Here is a 16085-nt window from a genome sequence, read left to right on the forward strand (position 1 = left end):
GTATGTTCCCAGCCGAGGTCAAAGCGATGCTCTGCCCTTTGTTTCAGCTCTCAGACTGCAAACAAGTGTCCTTTTCCTAGTATGTTTAGTGCAATGTTTTTTGCATTTTTGTGCTTTTTGTAGGTGGTTTTGCTGCTTAAAATGGCCCCCAAATGTAATGCCAGAGTGCTATCTAGTGTTCCTAAAGTAGGTTGTGATATACCTTATGGAGAAAATATATATATTACATAAGCTCCTAATCTTGAGTTATGATTTGGCCATGACTTCAATGTTAGCACATCAACAATATATATGCAATAAGATGGCTTTAAACTGAAACACACGGGAGACAAGGTTTTATATATATATATATATCTCAATAGGTTGATGAAAATGTTGTGACCAGCGGCTAACAGGAACTTAATCCTGTATGTCTCCTAGGAGCAATGTTCAGTGTTCACTAATTCAGTATTCAGTGCTCACAGCAACTTCACAGAACACAACTACTGCAAATAACAAGGATAGACTGTATATTCATTTGTTAAAACTCAACTGGAACATTTAAGATCTCTACATTTCACTGTATGCAAATTATACCTCCATTGAAAAAAAGAAAAAAGAAGACTGGAGAACCACAGCCTGACTAATGGCTATGTGACGGGCAGACAGGCTGGCTGAGGACTTACCAATGTGTTCCCCACAGGTCTCACAGTACTCTGCATAGAGAGACTCGAAACAGCCACAGCAGAATGGGCGGCCATCCTTCATGATATACCTCTGTCCTCCTAGGACCGTCTCACACTCTAGGCAGCAGAAGTGTTTCATGTGCCAGTGGCGACCCTCAGCTTCTGTGCACTCATCAGCAAAAATTATCTTTAAAAAGAAACATGAAACCATAGAATGAAGGAAAATGACTGCAAACTAAAGGCCAAGTAACTGCATGTTTTCTGGGCAATGCACAGACACTGGCTCTTTAAAAATTCAGAGAGCTACCTTGTTTCTTATAGCCACAAGCTTACACTCGATTTAGCAATAAAACAAGAGCATAAATTGACAGTGTTGAAAAAGAGGAATGAGACAAACGCTTGCTTAAACTTTAAAAAACCAAACAGACTTCTACATTGGAGGTAAATTCATGTGGTTGTATTTTTGATCCCCGATAACACTTTGTTGGCATAATCTGGCAAAAAACGTATTAATAATTACGCTGAAATAATTTAGTGTTTTAATAGAAAGAAAACTCAAAAATTTAGGTCTGTAGGGTCAACCCAGTGACAGCTACACAGATACTGAAATGGTGTAAATAGCATTTGTATTATAGAGAATGCTTCATTTGACCTGATGGCCATCTCCAGATTAAGGACTTCTAAAACTTTTTATTCTTTTGGTTTCAAAATAATGTTCAAATAACACATCATTGAAAAAACTTATAAGTAAATGTATAAAAGTAAAAACTAAAAGTTTACTGTCATAGACTAAGGGAGACTAAGAAGATATAACAAGTAAATGCAAAAGGTGCCTTGCATTAGGTCTTGGAATTTAGTAGAAGAACTGGGAAAATATAAATAAAATCTATGGTTTAATTAATGGTATTATAACCAATGTTAATTTCTCAGTTTTGGTACATAAACCATGGTAATGTAAGATGTTAGCATCAGGGGAAGCTGGGAGAAGTATATATAGGATCTCTCTATAATAGCACCGCAATTCCTTGTAAATCTGAAATTACTTCAAAATAAAAAGCTTAAGGGAAAAAGTTTCCTTTTACACCACCATCTCTCTCCCATACCCCCAGGCAATCACTATTAACTTAGTATTTGTCTTTGCACACTTTTCTGAGGATAAACAAATAAGTATATTATATTGGGTTTTCCCCCGTTATTTAACAAAAATAAGATTATCTGGTACATACTCTTCTGCACCTTGTTTTTTTCACAGCCCATCACAGATATCTGCTGCCCTCTCTTTCTTAGCTACATATTATTCCATTGTCTGAATGTAAAAATATGCATACAGAACAAAATCCAGGAGATATTTATATTTTGCTTAGATGTGGACAGTGGAACATTGGCTTACTCTAAGCTTATTTTTCCCAGCGTGCAGGAATGAATTTTTTTTTTTTACCTCGTCACATGCCGAGCACCGTGGTTTGAGCAGTTCTGCATGGTGTCTGCCACAGTGAATTTTTCCATCCTGATAAAAATAGATGAGGTCGACCAGCAGCTCGTTGCACGTGAAGCAGACAAAACAGGATGGGTGCCAGCACACGCCAGGGCCCGCGCGGGAGGCGAACACCGCAACTTCACCTCCGTTTATCTTCAACCCGCACTGCGGACAAACGAGTTTGAATGGGAAAGGGTCCTTTCTTGAGGATGGGATTCTCAGACTTTCCTACTTCGTGAGAAACCCCAAATGTAATCAGGAAAGCTTTTATTTTTGTCCCCTCTGATTAAACAGCTCCTTAATACTGTATTCCTGGTGACTCGCCACTGTAATGCACATGCCTCAGATATTTATAACACTGCCTGCTGTAGCCTGCTTCTAAGGACAGTGTAATCACATTCACAGGAAGACTGGTTTTCCTGAGCCAGCCTTTTGCTGGGTACATTTCCTACTCTGAGAAATGCCGGTAAGAATGTCTTCATTATGTTTCTGCATCTTTTGAATGTGAGGTGTATCCTGGCACCTTCCTCCAATGCCAGGATCCTACGAAAGGCAGGATTTCACCTGGAGTTGGCTTAGAGGCAGACTGACTCTTGTTGCCATACAGAGCAGTGTAACCAGTTACGGATGGAAAAGCTAGGCTGTCCTTCCTTCTCATATTTTTTGGAGGCTTTCAGGGCCCACACCTGTGCTGTCCCTGTCCTCTACTCCACCCCTCCTGTCCACTCCACATACTGCACACCCGCAAGCTCCGTATCCTAGCCAGGGCTACCTGCTCACACACGGCGTGCATTACTGCTCTGGACAAAAGTTTAATTGTTCCTCTTCCAAGTGCTTCTTTCTTCCGTTGAGCACTGAACACTTGCAGTTCTTTTTTCTCCTCTTCACTCAAAGACTGGCAATACCGCACCTTCACAGAAAGGACAACAGAAGCACTACACTCAAGTGCACAATATTCCTCACCATTGTTATACTTCCGGAGTTAAAAGTTTCAGCAAACAAAACAGTGAGTTTAGCTAACCTGCCTCATGAATCCCCAATTTTAAAATGGTACCATGCCTAAATCTTGCAGCCTCTCTGGAAAGAGGGAAATGTAGTTTGAAGAAATAGCCTTATTCTATTTCATTTTTTTAACATGAAAAGTTTAATGTAAACCCTTATCAGCAGAGACATTTAAAACAAACCATTAACCTTCCTACAAAAGGTTTAAACTTAATGGCCATTTTCACTCTCCATTCTAGAGGCACTCAACTCCAGGCCTCAATTACCATAAAGCACTTGCTCTGGATGCAGGGGCAGGGAAATCTCAGGAATCTATGGGCTGCTGGAAATTGGTGGGTGGCTGCAAACACTATAAAAACCAACTTGTGTTAAGTTTATTGCACTGACACCCTTTTCTCTCTTTTCCTAAAGAATGGAAAGCTGTATTCTCTGGCCAAATTTTAACTGAAGAAAAGCAAAAGAGAGCCCTAGCCAGTAAGGAGCTAGGGTTTATGAGAGGTATCTCCATGCTTATCCTATATTCTTTCTTTTTTTCTAATTAAGCCTTTTTCCTGATATTTTACCTCATTATCATGCGGTGGCAACTGGTACAAAAGTTGTTTAATCCGATGTTTCTCTCCAGGGCTGTTAACATAAGGAACCTTTTCCTCTGGTAAGCAAGCAAAATAGAGCTGGATCTGCAGAGGAAACAGAACGGCATCAGCACACAGAGTATCTTCGCTTACTTGATCTTTAACAGTTACCTTTCCCTAGGTACAGGGTTTGGCCTCTTGTAGCTAATGAGAAGACCAGCTGAGCCAACTGGCAGAACTGCAGTGCCTTCAGAAAACTAGCATCCAGCTGCTAAACTGCTCTTCAGGAATGTAATCTGCAGTGACAATTAGGGGCATCATAAATTATACACCATAAAATATGCACATTTAATGCTGCTATTTTCAGCCCATCTTCTGAGGGTCAGCCAAGAGATCAGAGTCCTGCAAATGACCACACGGGCTGGGTGACACTATCCAAAAACCAGCTATTCCACAAATACATTTCATTTGCTCTCTGAATTTTATACATTACAACTTTGTAAGCTCTCCCTTATCAGTTCCTCTCAAACACCAGCTTTCTTTGCTTCCCTGGGTACGACTTTCAGACAATCTGGAGCCTGTTTCCCCAAGGAAAATGGAGAGGAGCCATACTGAGCTCTATTTTATTCACCTTGTGGGGAGAACTTAATTTTTGTTTCTATGTTGTATTTAAAGGAACATTCCTTAATGAGCACAGCAAAGGATAATGCAGTGCTAAGAAAGAATGAAAGTGATTCAAGAAAAAATGATAGGCGTTAGGAATTTGGGGCCTACTTCAATAGCTTAGTAGATTACAAAACCTACCCACCCTAAGATATAAGAAGGGGTTCTATCTAGTAAGTCGTTTGCCAAAATATTGCTTTCATAACTCTGGACCAGCACTCCACCCTCTCTCTGTTGTATCAACTCTAGAAGCTTTTTATAGTTATAAACGATTACTGAATACCAGCTGTAGGTGCGCTAGGTACGGTGCTAGGCTGTGATGAATAGAGGTACCCTATTCTCAGAGGAGTTCCCACCCTACAGGAGACAGAACCATAACTCAGAAGCAACCATACAACAGTCATCTTCTATTTCAAATGAAGCCTTTGCCCTTATAATAATATCTTCAACAAGTTCATCATTATAAGGATATTGGGAAAATAAAAATAGACACATAAAATGTTCTCATCTTCCTTGAAATAACAATATAAATAAAACACAAAATTAACTCTCTTTTTCCAATCCCCACTGTGTGGCGACGGACTCTTCTACACACAAAGTTATCAAAGCAATAACACTTCAAATGGTTTCTGAGAGTTCTGTATCTCTCTTTCAAAGAAAAAGCATTGCTGAGCACTGGAATGGAAACTTTCCTCTTACCTTTCATTACCCTTCTGTTGTCAATGAAGTTTTAAAAAAGGTAATTCAGCTCACTCTCTCAAGGGGGACCCACCAGAAATCCACACAGGCAGTGCACATGCATGTAGTACTCTGGGTTTCATTCATTAGAGCAAAAATGGCGTCATTACGGGGCTTCTGCATCCAGGAGTACTAAGAGATTGGAAATATTTGTTGGGAAACTAAATGTGCCCTTGAAGAGCAAATACTCAAAGCCATGCAAAGGGAACTGAGGACTAAGGAGGGCGGTGTGCGAACACCACAGCAATGTTTTACACATTTAGAAAACACAAGTAGAAAACGTAGCATGACCGGGTTCCCACCTGCTCCGGCCTGAGGCCCGGGGGCACCCAGGCGTACTCCTCCAGGGCACAGCCCGAGTCATCGTCTGATGTGGAACTTCTCTGACACCCAAAGGCCAGTTTGCTCATTTTGGGCTCCATCTCCAAAGGCATAATAATGAAAGCTGAAAGCCTCCTTTCTCAGTCACAGGGCATCAAACAATGGCTGCTGTGGATACTGTATAAAACAAAAACAAAAACAAATTAAAAACCTGAATGCATTTCTCTTACCCCCCAAGAGTGTTTACTGAATACTGTTTACACATAGCTGGGCCCAGAGAAAGTAATCAAATTACCAGTGTCGTGCACCCCCAACCCCCCAGCCACTGAAACCTAAAATCTAGGGCGATACAATTCAGAAATAGACCGGCTCAATAGTAGAAAATGCCACCAAAGCTAGTTTATTTCCAGTCACCTTTAAAAGGTGCCTCTCTACACACTCTTCATTAGAAAAGTTCTCAAGAAAGCTGCATTGTTGACTTTCTAACTTGCCCACAAATGCAATTCCTGTGAAGTCCTATGAGTTGTAGAAAGGAGTGTCAGGGAGCGGGCTACCAGCCTTGCTCACTACTATGTGCCGTGAAAAGGGGCTGGGGTCCCCATGTTTCCTAAGCAGTTTTCCCCACTGAGGCAGTGCTCCCTGCTGAGAGTGGGCCCACTGAGCCCAACTGCTTAGGTTTCAGGTTTCCAATCATGCTTTGTAAGACACTAAACTTAGTTTTACGCAGTGGATAGAAATAACACAGTTAAGTCCTTATATAGCACATTAAATCCTCAAGCCCTTACTGAGGGCTAAAGTCAGCCAGACCTTCATCAATAAGTTCCTTCAACAAACCATAATTGAACACGGCACTGGGTTAAAATAAAATCCAGCTTGGTAGCTACTGACGTTTAATTGTGTTATAAACCAACCGGCATTCAATGAAAAGTTACAGTACCCACTATGTGTGAAATGCAAAATACGACGTAAATAAATCCTTCTCTGAATGAAAAGCCTCCTCAAATGAAGGACTACAAAGGTGTCAGGACAACATTCCTTGCCCTACAACCCAGGAACTTTGTTATCACCATCTGTGTTCTTTGTGTCTTCCAGTTCTTAAAAATCATCCCTTCCTTATCCCAAGAAACTAAGGGGATTAAAAAAATAAAAAAGATAACAGAACTTTCAGAACCAGATGGAGTTTTTCTGCCTCTTTCCCCCAAAAAATGTTGTAAAGAAAGAAAATTGGAATTATCCTAACCCAATCATTTTTGGGAAAACATGGCTCAGGGAAGTTAAGTGACTTGCCCCAAGTAACACAGCTAAAAGCCAGAGTCACACACTGATGTGTCAGACTTCCAAAACTTCTTCTGCCTTAATAAATGTTCTTCCATCTCAGGAAGGATGTGACAAAACAAACAAACAAACAAACAAAAAAACCCAACTCATTTGCATAATCAAGTGAGAAAGGCAGTGAAACCTAAACACTTTTAGCCTGAAACTAAGTTATTTTTCAGCAGCTCTTTCAATGCGACTCTCAATACTTAGTGTTAGAAAATGTTACCTATTAAAACTTATGGTTTTTATTTTCTAAATCAAAGGACATTAAGAAAATTAAAGTTGTAACAGCTCACAAATGAAGGCCAAGCACCCCATGGCTGCAATGTGTACTAGCAGTAGGAGCAATGCCACACAGTAGATATTATTCCAACTAATAAATTTAACTTTCGTTCACCCTGAACAAAAAGTAAAGATGACCTCATTTCCTACACTACCCTTGGGAGGTCATGACCTTTTAAACGAGTCATCATTTTACACAGGTGCAATTCATTCGTGTCTTAGGAAAGGCCTTCTAAACAGAGGCGAATTCCTCTCACTCCTCAATAAAAAAGGATGTGTTGATGAAAGTCAGAAAATTTCTTGGATCTAATCTTTCCCTTTTGTTTTGAAGAAGCAACTCCCACATGTCAAAGGAAGAGAACCATAGGTTAAGAATTTAATTAGTAATTCATAAAACCCCCACCAGGAGAACAGCTGCCTTCAATGCAGTTCCACCTGAATCATGAAATAGGGACATTTGTCCCTTGCCAAATGTGTCTGAGGACGGAGACACTAAGGTATCTGCTCTGCAGACTTACAGAGAATGTAATATTATTTAATAAATAGAACCTTAAAATTAAATGTCACTGTTTTATCAAACAAGAGAAAACACCACAGATTAAGACAAAGCATGGATTTTCCAAGTTCGCACAAAGATACAGATTGCCAAAGACATGAATTACTTTGACAGCCGTACTCCTTCATTAACCTTTGTGAAAAATGTACAGTAAATGACTATCCTAATCCAGGTAAATCAACGTCAGCACTAAATGCCACCATCCCTCCTCCTCATCACCTGGAAAAGTGCTGGCCAAATTTCAGATCTATGGCTCTGTTCATTTGGTATAAAAATATACCAAAAAAAAAAAAATGTGCAGGGCACAGGACAGGGCCACTGTTCATCTAAGGATGGCTCTATAAAAGGAAAAAAAGGCATCATAACAAAATCTTACTCTCTATCACAACCCCAGCTTTGAATAATAGTTCTATTTCCATTATAATTCAGCCTACTTTGTAAACCTGATTGCTGCCCCATTTCATGTGCTCAACCTTAAATAGACAACACCTGAAAATAATGTTTTACTAGAATCTTTCTATTAACTTTGATTCACCTATGCTCATATGCTTGGCCTAAAAGATGGTATTTTAGCAGATCAAAAATACAACCATGTTTATTTCAGCTTTTCAACAACCTACACTGAAGACCCACTGTCATTCATGGATGATGTGAAGAGGGTAACTGAAGGAACGTGACAACATCATTTACATCACAGGCATGGCTTTCTGTTTCATTTGTCAGCAGACAGCTAACTAACTTCTTTGTGCCTAGCCTGGTACCATTAGTGCTATGGCACTGAATCACCATATCCAGCAACCCAGCCTCACTTAACAGATAAGGCAACTGAGCCTCTGAGCCATCTGCCTTCCGGTTCAGTTGTCCAAGGTCAATAAGTTAACAAGCAGTGGCCTCAGGACTATCTGTGATCATAAACCTACAACCCCCCACTGCCTTATGAAGGTGGGAACTGACTGATCCTATTCCCTTTTCTTTGGTGAACCAGCCATGCTACTGCACTACAGACACACAAAATGACAACTGGATAGGAGACAGACACTTTACCCACAGAAGGGATTTTAGGGAGAGTGTACAGTCAGAAAGGATTGCAAAAATTCACTGGCCTCCTGAGCTGTTGGTTCAGAGTTTACTCATTGGAGAAAGCCTTATTTTTTCCTTTATAGCAGAGAATAAGTACTTAAAAATGACAAAACACTCCTGGAGAACATTTAGGAGATTAAAAAACAAAAAAGACAAAACATTACATTTATTAGCAAGTTCTCAGAGCTGATCAAAAAACACACATTAAAGAAGCAAGTTATATATCACGACTTCTACTTGGACCAGGCTGTGGTAAGAGTCATTACATCACCACTAGCTATTAATAGTTTTTCTTTACCTGTTGACAGGAAAACGTGAATTTGGATTTTTCTTTTTTCTTTTTCTTTTTTAAGATCTGCCAGCAGATCCTGAGAGTCTATTCTTAAGTATATCAGTCGGTGAAAGCAGTGGCTGCTGAACTTGTGCTTGTAAAACATCACAATAAAAATTGTAGGTAAAAATGCAATCTTACAAATACCCCTCTCCTTAGGCATTACTATATGGTATTCACTTTGATGGCCCAAAAGGGAGAGGAGGGGAGGCTGGCCATTCCTAAGTGGAGTCATGACACAGGGTCTTCTGATGACATCTAAACATGGTTGTATTTGGTCTGCTAAAATACCATCTTTTAGGCCAAGCATATGAGCATAGGTGAATCAAAGTTAACAGAAAGATGCTAGTAAAACATTATTTTCAGGTGTTGTCTCTTTAAGGTTGATCACATGGACGGGGCAGCAATCAGGTTTACAAAGTAGGCTGAATTATAATGGAAATAGAACTATTATTCAAAGCTGGGGTTGTGATAGAGAGTAAGATTTTGTTATGATGCCTTTTTTTCCTTTTATAGAACCATCCTTAGATGAACAGTGGCCTTGTCCTGTGCCCTGCACATTTTTTTGGTATATTTTTATTTTGATGTAATTTTAAACTTGAGAAAAGTTGCAAGAATAGTAAAAGGAACTCATATATCCTTTATCCAGATTCATGAATTGTTTACATTTTTCTGTTTGCTATATCATCATTATCCTTCTCTCTTTCACATACACACACACACACACACACGTTTGTTCTCTTTTGTGGGATCCATCTGACAGTGTGTATTTTCTACATTCTCTTACCTAACCATTGTTAAATTAAACTTGGTATCCTTTTTTAAAAAAACATTTATTTAAAAATAACATGCAAGGCATTATGTTAGATGCTGGAGATAAATAGAATAAAAAGTCAAAATAGCTCAAACCATCAGTTTTCTATGATTATTCTAAGGCAGGTTTATTGTCTTGGTCTTAAAATGCTGTCATAAACTTAATAAATGAATGACAATTATGCATTAACCAATCCTGGATTAGGTTTGGAAATGAATCAGTAGGAGTCCCACTTCTCCAATGTCTCTTTACAATTCTGAAGGTAAATAAGTCTCATAATGCAGAAGAGAAGAAAATAAAATAGTTTTCAGGGATGGGTCTATTCAGGTTTGAAGTAGAGTCTGAGCATTAAGGAAATGTGCAGAGGAAGCAAAACCTTTTTATAGCTAACAACACCATCAAAGATGGCACTGAGGTCAAGTACAGAGAACAAGTATTTGAATTTAATTCAAGCAGGCCATAAGTTCTTTGCAGACACTATTTTGGAGACTAAAAGCCAACTATCAGAGTCAAGTAGAGAAATAAATGACAAACAGAAAAAAAGGGCATGGACACAAGGGAGGGGAGAAAGAAGCCCAAGGTTGGGTAGAGAGAGCTGGGCAGCCTTTTTCTTAGAAGGATTGTCATGGGGGCATTCCAGGCAAACCATGCAATAGAAAATGGAACAGTTCCATTTCCTTCCTTTGTCCTTTCTCTCCCTTCTTCCTTTAAAATAGTTAAATAGCTACACCATTTAAAAAGACTCAAAGACAGCTAGCAGATGTATGACTTCTCAATCATCATATAATTGTCAAGAGGACATCTGACCCAAGGGATAGGAGCAATACTTAGGGAATGGAATCCGGTGCTCTCAGCATTCAGTAAACTCAGTGCTGACGTTTTCGTCCCTTTGACAGCTCACAAAACATCCTGGGATCTGAGTTTTTTAAAAACAGCAATTACTCTCCTTCCAATGATGGTTGAAGGATGCAAAAGAGTTTTAAATCGGAGAAGAATTATAAAAATACAAACTTACTACCAATTGGCATTGTTACTTCCACTCCAACTAGACAAATTCCCTTCAAGCTGACCAGAGATATATGGAATGAGAACAACATGTTAATAACAAATGAAGACTGAATGTTGATACCTAGATTTCATCATCTTTTTGAATTCAGGAGGGCTCTAGCCTCTTGAAGGGCAAGCAATTTTACCAAATTATTGGCCACCATTTACAGCTGCCTTGGAGGCATCCAGTCCCCAAATAAAACCTCCGACACTATATACATGGCACACACATACACACAGCACACACACACACAGCACGTGTAATGGTCTATAGAACATGGCAGGGTCTTTCCAGTTGCCTTAGGTAGAGCAACAGTTATGAACACTTAATATGCTTTGTTCCCCAAATTAGAGTACAGCTTCATTCATCCAACACAGTGATATAATGAGGGGTTCCTCACAAAATTGACTTCCTAGCTTCATTCACTCGATTCATTCATTCATTCTTACATTTAAAGGTCATTACTGAATGATTCTGGAGAATTATCAAAAGGAAGACAACTGACAGTTATTCCATTAAAAGCCAGAACTTAAAAAAAATGTAGTCACTTTGATAAGAATGTTTTCAAATTCCAATATACATCTCCTTGCTTTCTTTAATGGTGGTATGTGTTTAAATTATATGTGATTTAGCCTTTGGCTGATCATTTGATTTCATTTGGAGCACAGTAGAACAGACACTGGCTTCATGATTCAAGAAACAGAAGTTGTAATCCTGCCATCCAGCTGAGTGAGAGCTGAGAACCTAGTTCCTCAACTGGAATATGAGGGTGGTTTAGGGCTACCTCATATCTCGTGGCAACCCCTACTCATATGCCTTTTGTCTTTTCCCCGTGCCTATAGCGTTAAGTCCAAAGTCGTCTGCCTGCCATGTGTAATTTTGAAAATATGATTCTGATACCATTGCTGGACTGGATGACCCCTGACCTATACATTTATGGTAACTGGCAAACTTTTTGTAGGTTTTTTTTCTCCCTGCTCTCATGATGTTTGATTCCTGCTACTTCTCTTATTATCTTTCCTTTGTGCCCACAACCAACAACTTCCAAACCTTTTTAAATTTGTTGCTTCCAATATTCTGTAAATTAGGCAACTACCCTTTGAAAAAAATTAGTCTAAAAGTATATTTAATAATTACACCATAGATAAGGGTTTAAGCATTCCTCCTATAAGCACAGTAATCACTGGTAGAATAACATAGCATACAGTATGTGACGGTGTTATTTAAACCCTAAGAAGCAGCTTTATTATTTTGTTCTGCTATTTTGGTTATTTGGGATCATTTTATTTCCTACCAGGCTGTATGCCACATCCAGGATAGCTAGGGATTATTATAGGGATTATTATTATTATGGTTGACCTTGACATATCCATAAATGAGCCATTACTATTTAAAGAGCTTAATGAGCCAGCACAGTATATGAAGGTCCAGAGACAGTGAAGAGTGGACAGTTTTACTGGAAGACACATTCTTCCAAAGAAGCAAGAGTAGATGGCAATGGTATCTGAATCATATTTTCAAGAATTATACATGGCAGGCATAAGACCTTGAACTTAACACTATAGGTAATGGGAAACCACAAAAAGCACATGAGTGGACTGTACCACAAGATACTTCTGGTCTTAAAGATGATTACTATGGTAGTGATGTTCAGGAAAGAGAAAAGGAGCCTGGGAGGGGCCACTTAGTCCCTGTGAAAGCCTAAACATGGTGGCTTGGGGAGGAAAGTAAAAGAAACTAATAGGAAAGGGTAAAACTGTCAAAGATAAAGTATCCAGTGATTGAAAGATGACGTACCAATACATATATACCATCAGGCAACTCAGAAGGGAGTGAGAATTTGAGGGAGTTCAGGAGAATGAATTCAATCAGATACATATTGAGGTTATAACTGTACATCAGTTCTGGTATGATTCCTATTATTCATAATTTTCTCAGACCAAGTCACCAAATCAAGTAAAAATTGTGCAAATAGAAAACAGAATAATTTTCAGTGTCTGCCAGTGAATATGAAGTCTAAGGTCATATCCCTAATTACAAATACTTTTCCCAATGAAATTCAACTCTAGTTCCTATGTGAAGACTACCATGGCATTGTAGGATCCTCCCTATGAAAAAGTATTTCTTTGTGTTAACATGCCCAAGGAAGTTAGAAATCCTTTCATCACCAAAAACCAGAACAGATACTGATTTGTGAAGTCAGTTGGGCTAACATTCCCTCGCTGTCCCCTGCTGCTAAGTGCCATCCTGTTGGCCACAGACTGTTTAACAACTTCTTTGTTAAACTGCCTGTTAACAAGGCCTTAGTGCATAGAAGATGCAGATCACAGGTTCCCCATTCCAAAGCTACTCTAAGTCTTCCAGGCTAAATACCCAGGTGAATTTAACTACAGGCTAATTTGGAGCACAGAAACATGTAACACTTCCATTCTTTTCAAAGGAAGAAGATACAACCCTATGGATATACACATTTCCTAATTTATGATATGTCCTTAATTTAAAACAATAGAGGTATCAAAACTTTTACAATCAAGATCTGAATTTCATAGTAAACAGACACCGAACTGTAATCTCATTAAGGTTTCCACACACCTAAAGAGCATTCAATGTGCCTATTGTCTGCTAAAGATAAACTCATCGCCCACAAGAGCCCAATTCAATTCCACTTATTTGAAAAATAAGAGTATAATGAAGTTATCTATCAGAAGATACTGCTCATGAAACATTCCTTTACTAAAGGTACTTCGCACCAGCGATCGGTGGCATTGGACCATATGCCCTGTGGCATGTTCCAGGTAAACCTCCATCCCACTTGCACCTTTTCAGACTGCTGAGTGGGCTGCCATGTACCACCCAAATGGCCAAGAAACTACACATTTTTTCCAAGAGGAGAAGTGGAACTCTTTGAAAGCACTCTAATTTCATGCACGAATACATTCCACGACAGTAAGACAGACTGTTTCACAAGAGGAGGAAACACGACGACAAAGCAGGGTCCTTTGCCAGAGCGACGACGCACACTGAGGTATGAGGTGCGCCACACAGGGCACTGTTCTAACCGGGTCATTATTTTCCACACGGGGGCTGGGGGGGGGGGGCGCAGATATTTTCTCAAAATCGTGTTCCCGTCAGTCTCCTATTGATTTTTTGAATTTCTATTTTCAACGGCGGCGCAAGGAAACGGCAGCCAGACTTGACTCCAATGTACACACAAGACTCAGGTTTCACCCCGTCACCTGTTGGCTCCTGAACAACACTCCTCTTTGTGAAACTCACAGCACTCGTTTGAAACAAGTTTCCAGAGAAAACACTTCAAGAAAGTGTTTGAGAAGTCACAAGGCTCGAGCTGTAAAAACAAATTCCACACATAGCCCGGCTCGCAGGGACACAGATTAATGTGAAAACCCGAGCTCTGAACAGTGCGGATAAAGGACCGCAGGAGGGAAAGAATGCCACCCTACTTCGGGAACGTTCAGCGGGCCCATTCTCTACGGGGCGGCGACTGAAGGCTGTGGGCTCCTCGGGGCGGGCCGGTCCGCAGCAGCAGGAGCGACGCCCCAGAGCGGGCGTCAGCGCCCCCTGCGCCCGCGAGCCCTGCCTCTGTGCGGCGGCGGCGGGGGCCGCGAGGGGGCGCCCCAGGCCGCGGGCCGGACCGGGTCCCCGTCCCCGTCCCCTTCCCGGCTTCGGGGAGCCAGAGGCCAAGTCAAGACCCAGCGGCAGGGAGCGAGCCCCTCCGCAGCGCCGCCGCGAAGCCCCGGAGAGCTGTGCCCCTCGTCCCCGAGGACGGGAGAGCCGCCTTCAAACGCCCCTTACCTACGCCTCGGCGCAGCGTCCCCCGCACGGCAGAGCGCCAGCCCTGCGCCCGACGGCGGCACCGAGGGCCCGCGGGTCCCCACGTCTATCCCACCGCTTCCGAGAAGTTCCTCCTGCAGACGCGCACCGACGCGCACGCCCGCAGCCCTCCGGGGTTGCGTCCCCTCCGCCGGCTGCCGTCGAGCCCCGGGGCCCAGACGGCGGGTCCCCTCCTGCGGCCGCGGGCAGCGGGGCCGAGCGCGGCCTGCAGACCCCCGCGCCCGCCGCGGAGCCCCCGGCGCGCGCTCGCCGCCCACTCGCTCTGCGGCCGGCCGGGGCTGGCGGCCTGCGCCGGCTGGTTCCCCAAGGAAGAGACGGCCGGGTGTCCTCCAGGTCACCCTCGCCCACCCACTTCCTGGGGAGACCCCAGCAGGGTGGGGGCCGAGGGGCGAGACAGCGGGCGCGGGGCCCCCACTCAGTCGGCGCGGGCCGCGCCGCCCGGGCCGCGTCGCAGCGCGGGCCCCGCCCGGCCGGAGGGGTCGTCCCCGCCCCGCCGTGTCGCACTCGCCCCTGGGCCGGGCCGGGCCGGGCCCCTCTCGGTGCAGCGCGGCGATTCTCACCCGCGGCAGCTCCCCAGCCAGCCGCGGGGGGCCCGACTAAAGCTCCTCCAGCTCCGCAAGACCCCCTGTCCGCGCCGGCGCGCCGGCTCCGCGTGCCCGGGTTGGAGTCGCCTGCTCCAGGCCACCGCATTCCGCGCGCCCCTGCCCTGCGTCTCTCCAGGATCCTCCTCTGCGGAGAGGAAAACCCGTCTCTGCTCCGCGCCCGGAGCCCGACTGCGGCCGGCGATCTCCAAAAGTAATCAGAGCCCGCAGTAAAAAAAAAAAAAAAAAAAAGTAACCGTTTCGCTTCCTGTCGATCCCACCCTCCGCCGAGCGCGGCGGGCCGGCCGCCCGGCTCGCGGTCCCCGCCCGGCTGGGCGCTCCGCTCGCGCCCGCCGGAGGCGCCGCCGCCCGCTTTCCAGGAACTGTCACCGCCGGCCGTGCCCCTGGCGGGGCTCCAGGAGGTCCCGCGAGCCCTGTTCCTCGAAAAGTTACCCACCCACTTGGCCAGCCTCGCGGACGGGCACCTACCTCCGTCCGCCCGCTCCATCCCCGGGAGCCCAGTGAGGGAGGCCGCTAGGATGCCGGTGCCCTAGGACGCTTATGTAAACGTCCCCCTCCAGCAGGTGCACGCGCGGGCCACAAAACGCTGGGAGAATTTGAAAGGCCACCTCTTAAAGAAATCATCTCTACTCGGCCCATAACAATGATGTCAGCAAATGGCACATTTAACCCAAATTCTCACTTGGAAGGGCTCATTAACATATGAATTCTTCTCTTAGGACTTCCCTTGCATTTCGGAGCGATTCCTACAGCACAGAGCAGGAG

At 43.2% G+C, this 16085-nt stretch overlaps 1 protein-coding gene across 3 annotated transcripts in view; it reads right to left on the minus strand.

Annotated features, from left to right (window-relative positions):
* The window catches only part of PRICKLE1 (prickle planar cell polarity protein 1), a 105184-nt gene that overhangs the window by 9126 nt on the left and 79973 nt on the right, over positions 1-16085 (minus strand). For 2 of the 3 annotated variants that reach the window (XM_012743871.2, XM_076007189.1), the window contains exons 2-6: positions 5420-5615; positions 3708-3821; positions 2915-3052; positions 2104-2307; positions 666-852 (exon numbers count right to left, since the gene is read on the minus strand). In XM_012743871.2, the coding sequence (XP_012599325.2) occupies positions 666-852; positions 2104-2307; positions 2915-3052; positions 3708-3821; positions 5420-5551 (775 nt within the window). In that variant the 5' untranslated portion in view covers positions 5552-5615. Of the gene's footprint in view, positions 1-665; positions 853-2103; positions 2308-2914; positions 3053-3707; positions 3822-5419; positions 5616-15278; positions 15520-16085 lie in introns of those variants that run through there. The other variant, XM_012744018.2, reaches the window with a different exon arrangement.

Source organism: Microcebus murinus, chromosome 10, assembly GCF_040939455.1.
Source record: "Microcebus murinus isolate Inina chromosome 10, M.murinus_Inina_mat1.0, whole genome shotgun sequence".
Classification (NCBI taxonomy): Eukaryota; Metazoa; Chordata; class Mammalia; order Primates; family Cheirogaleidae; genus Microcebus; species Microcebus murinus.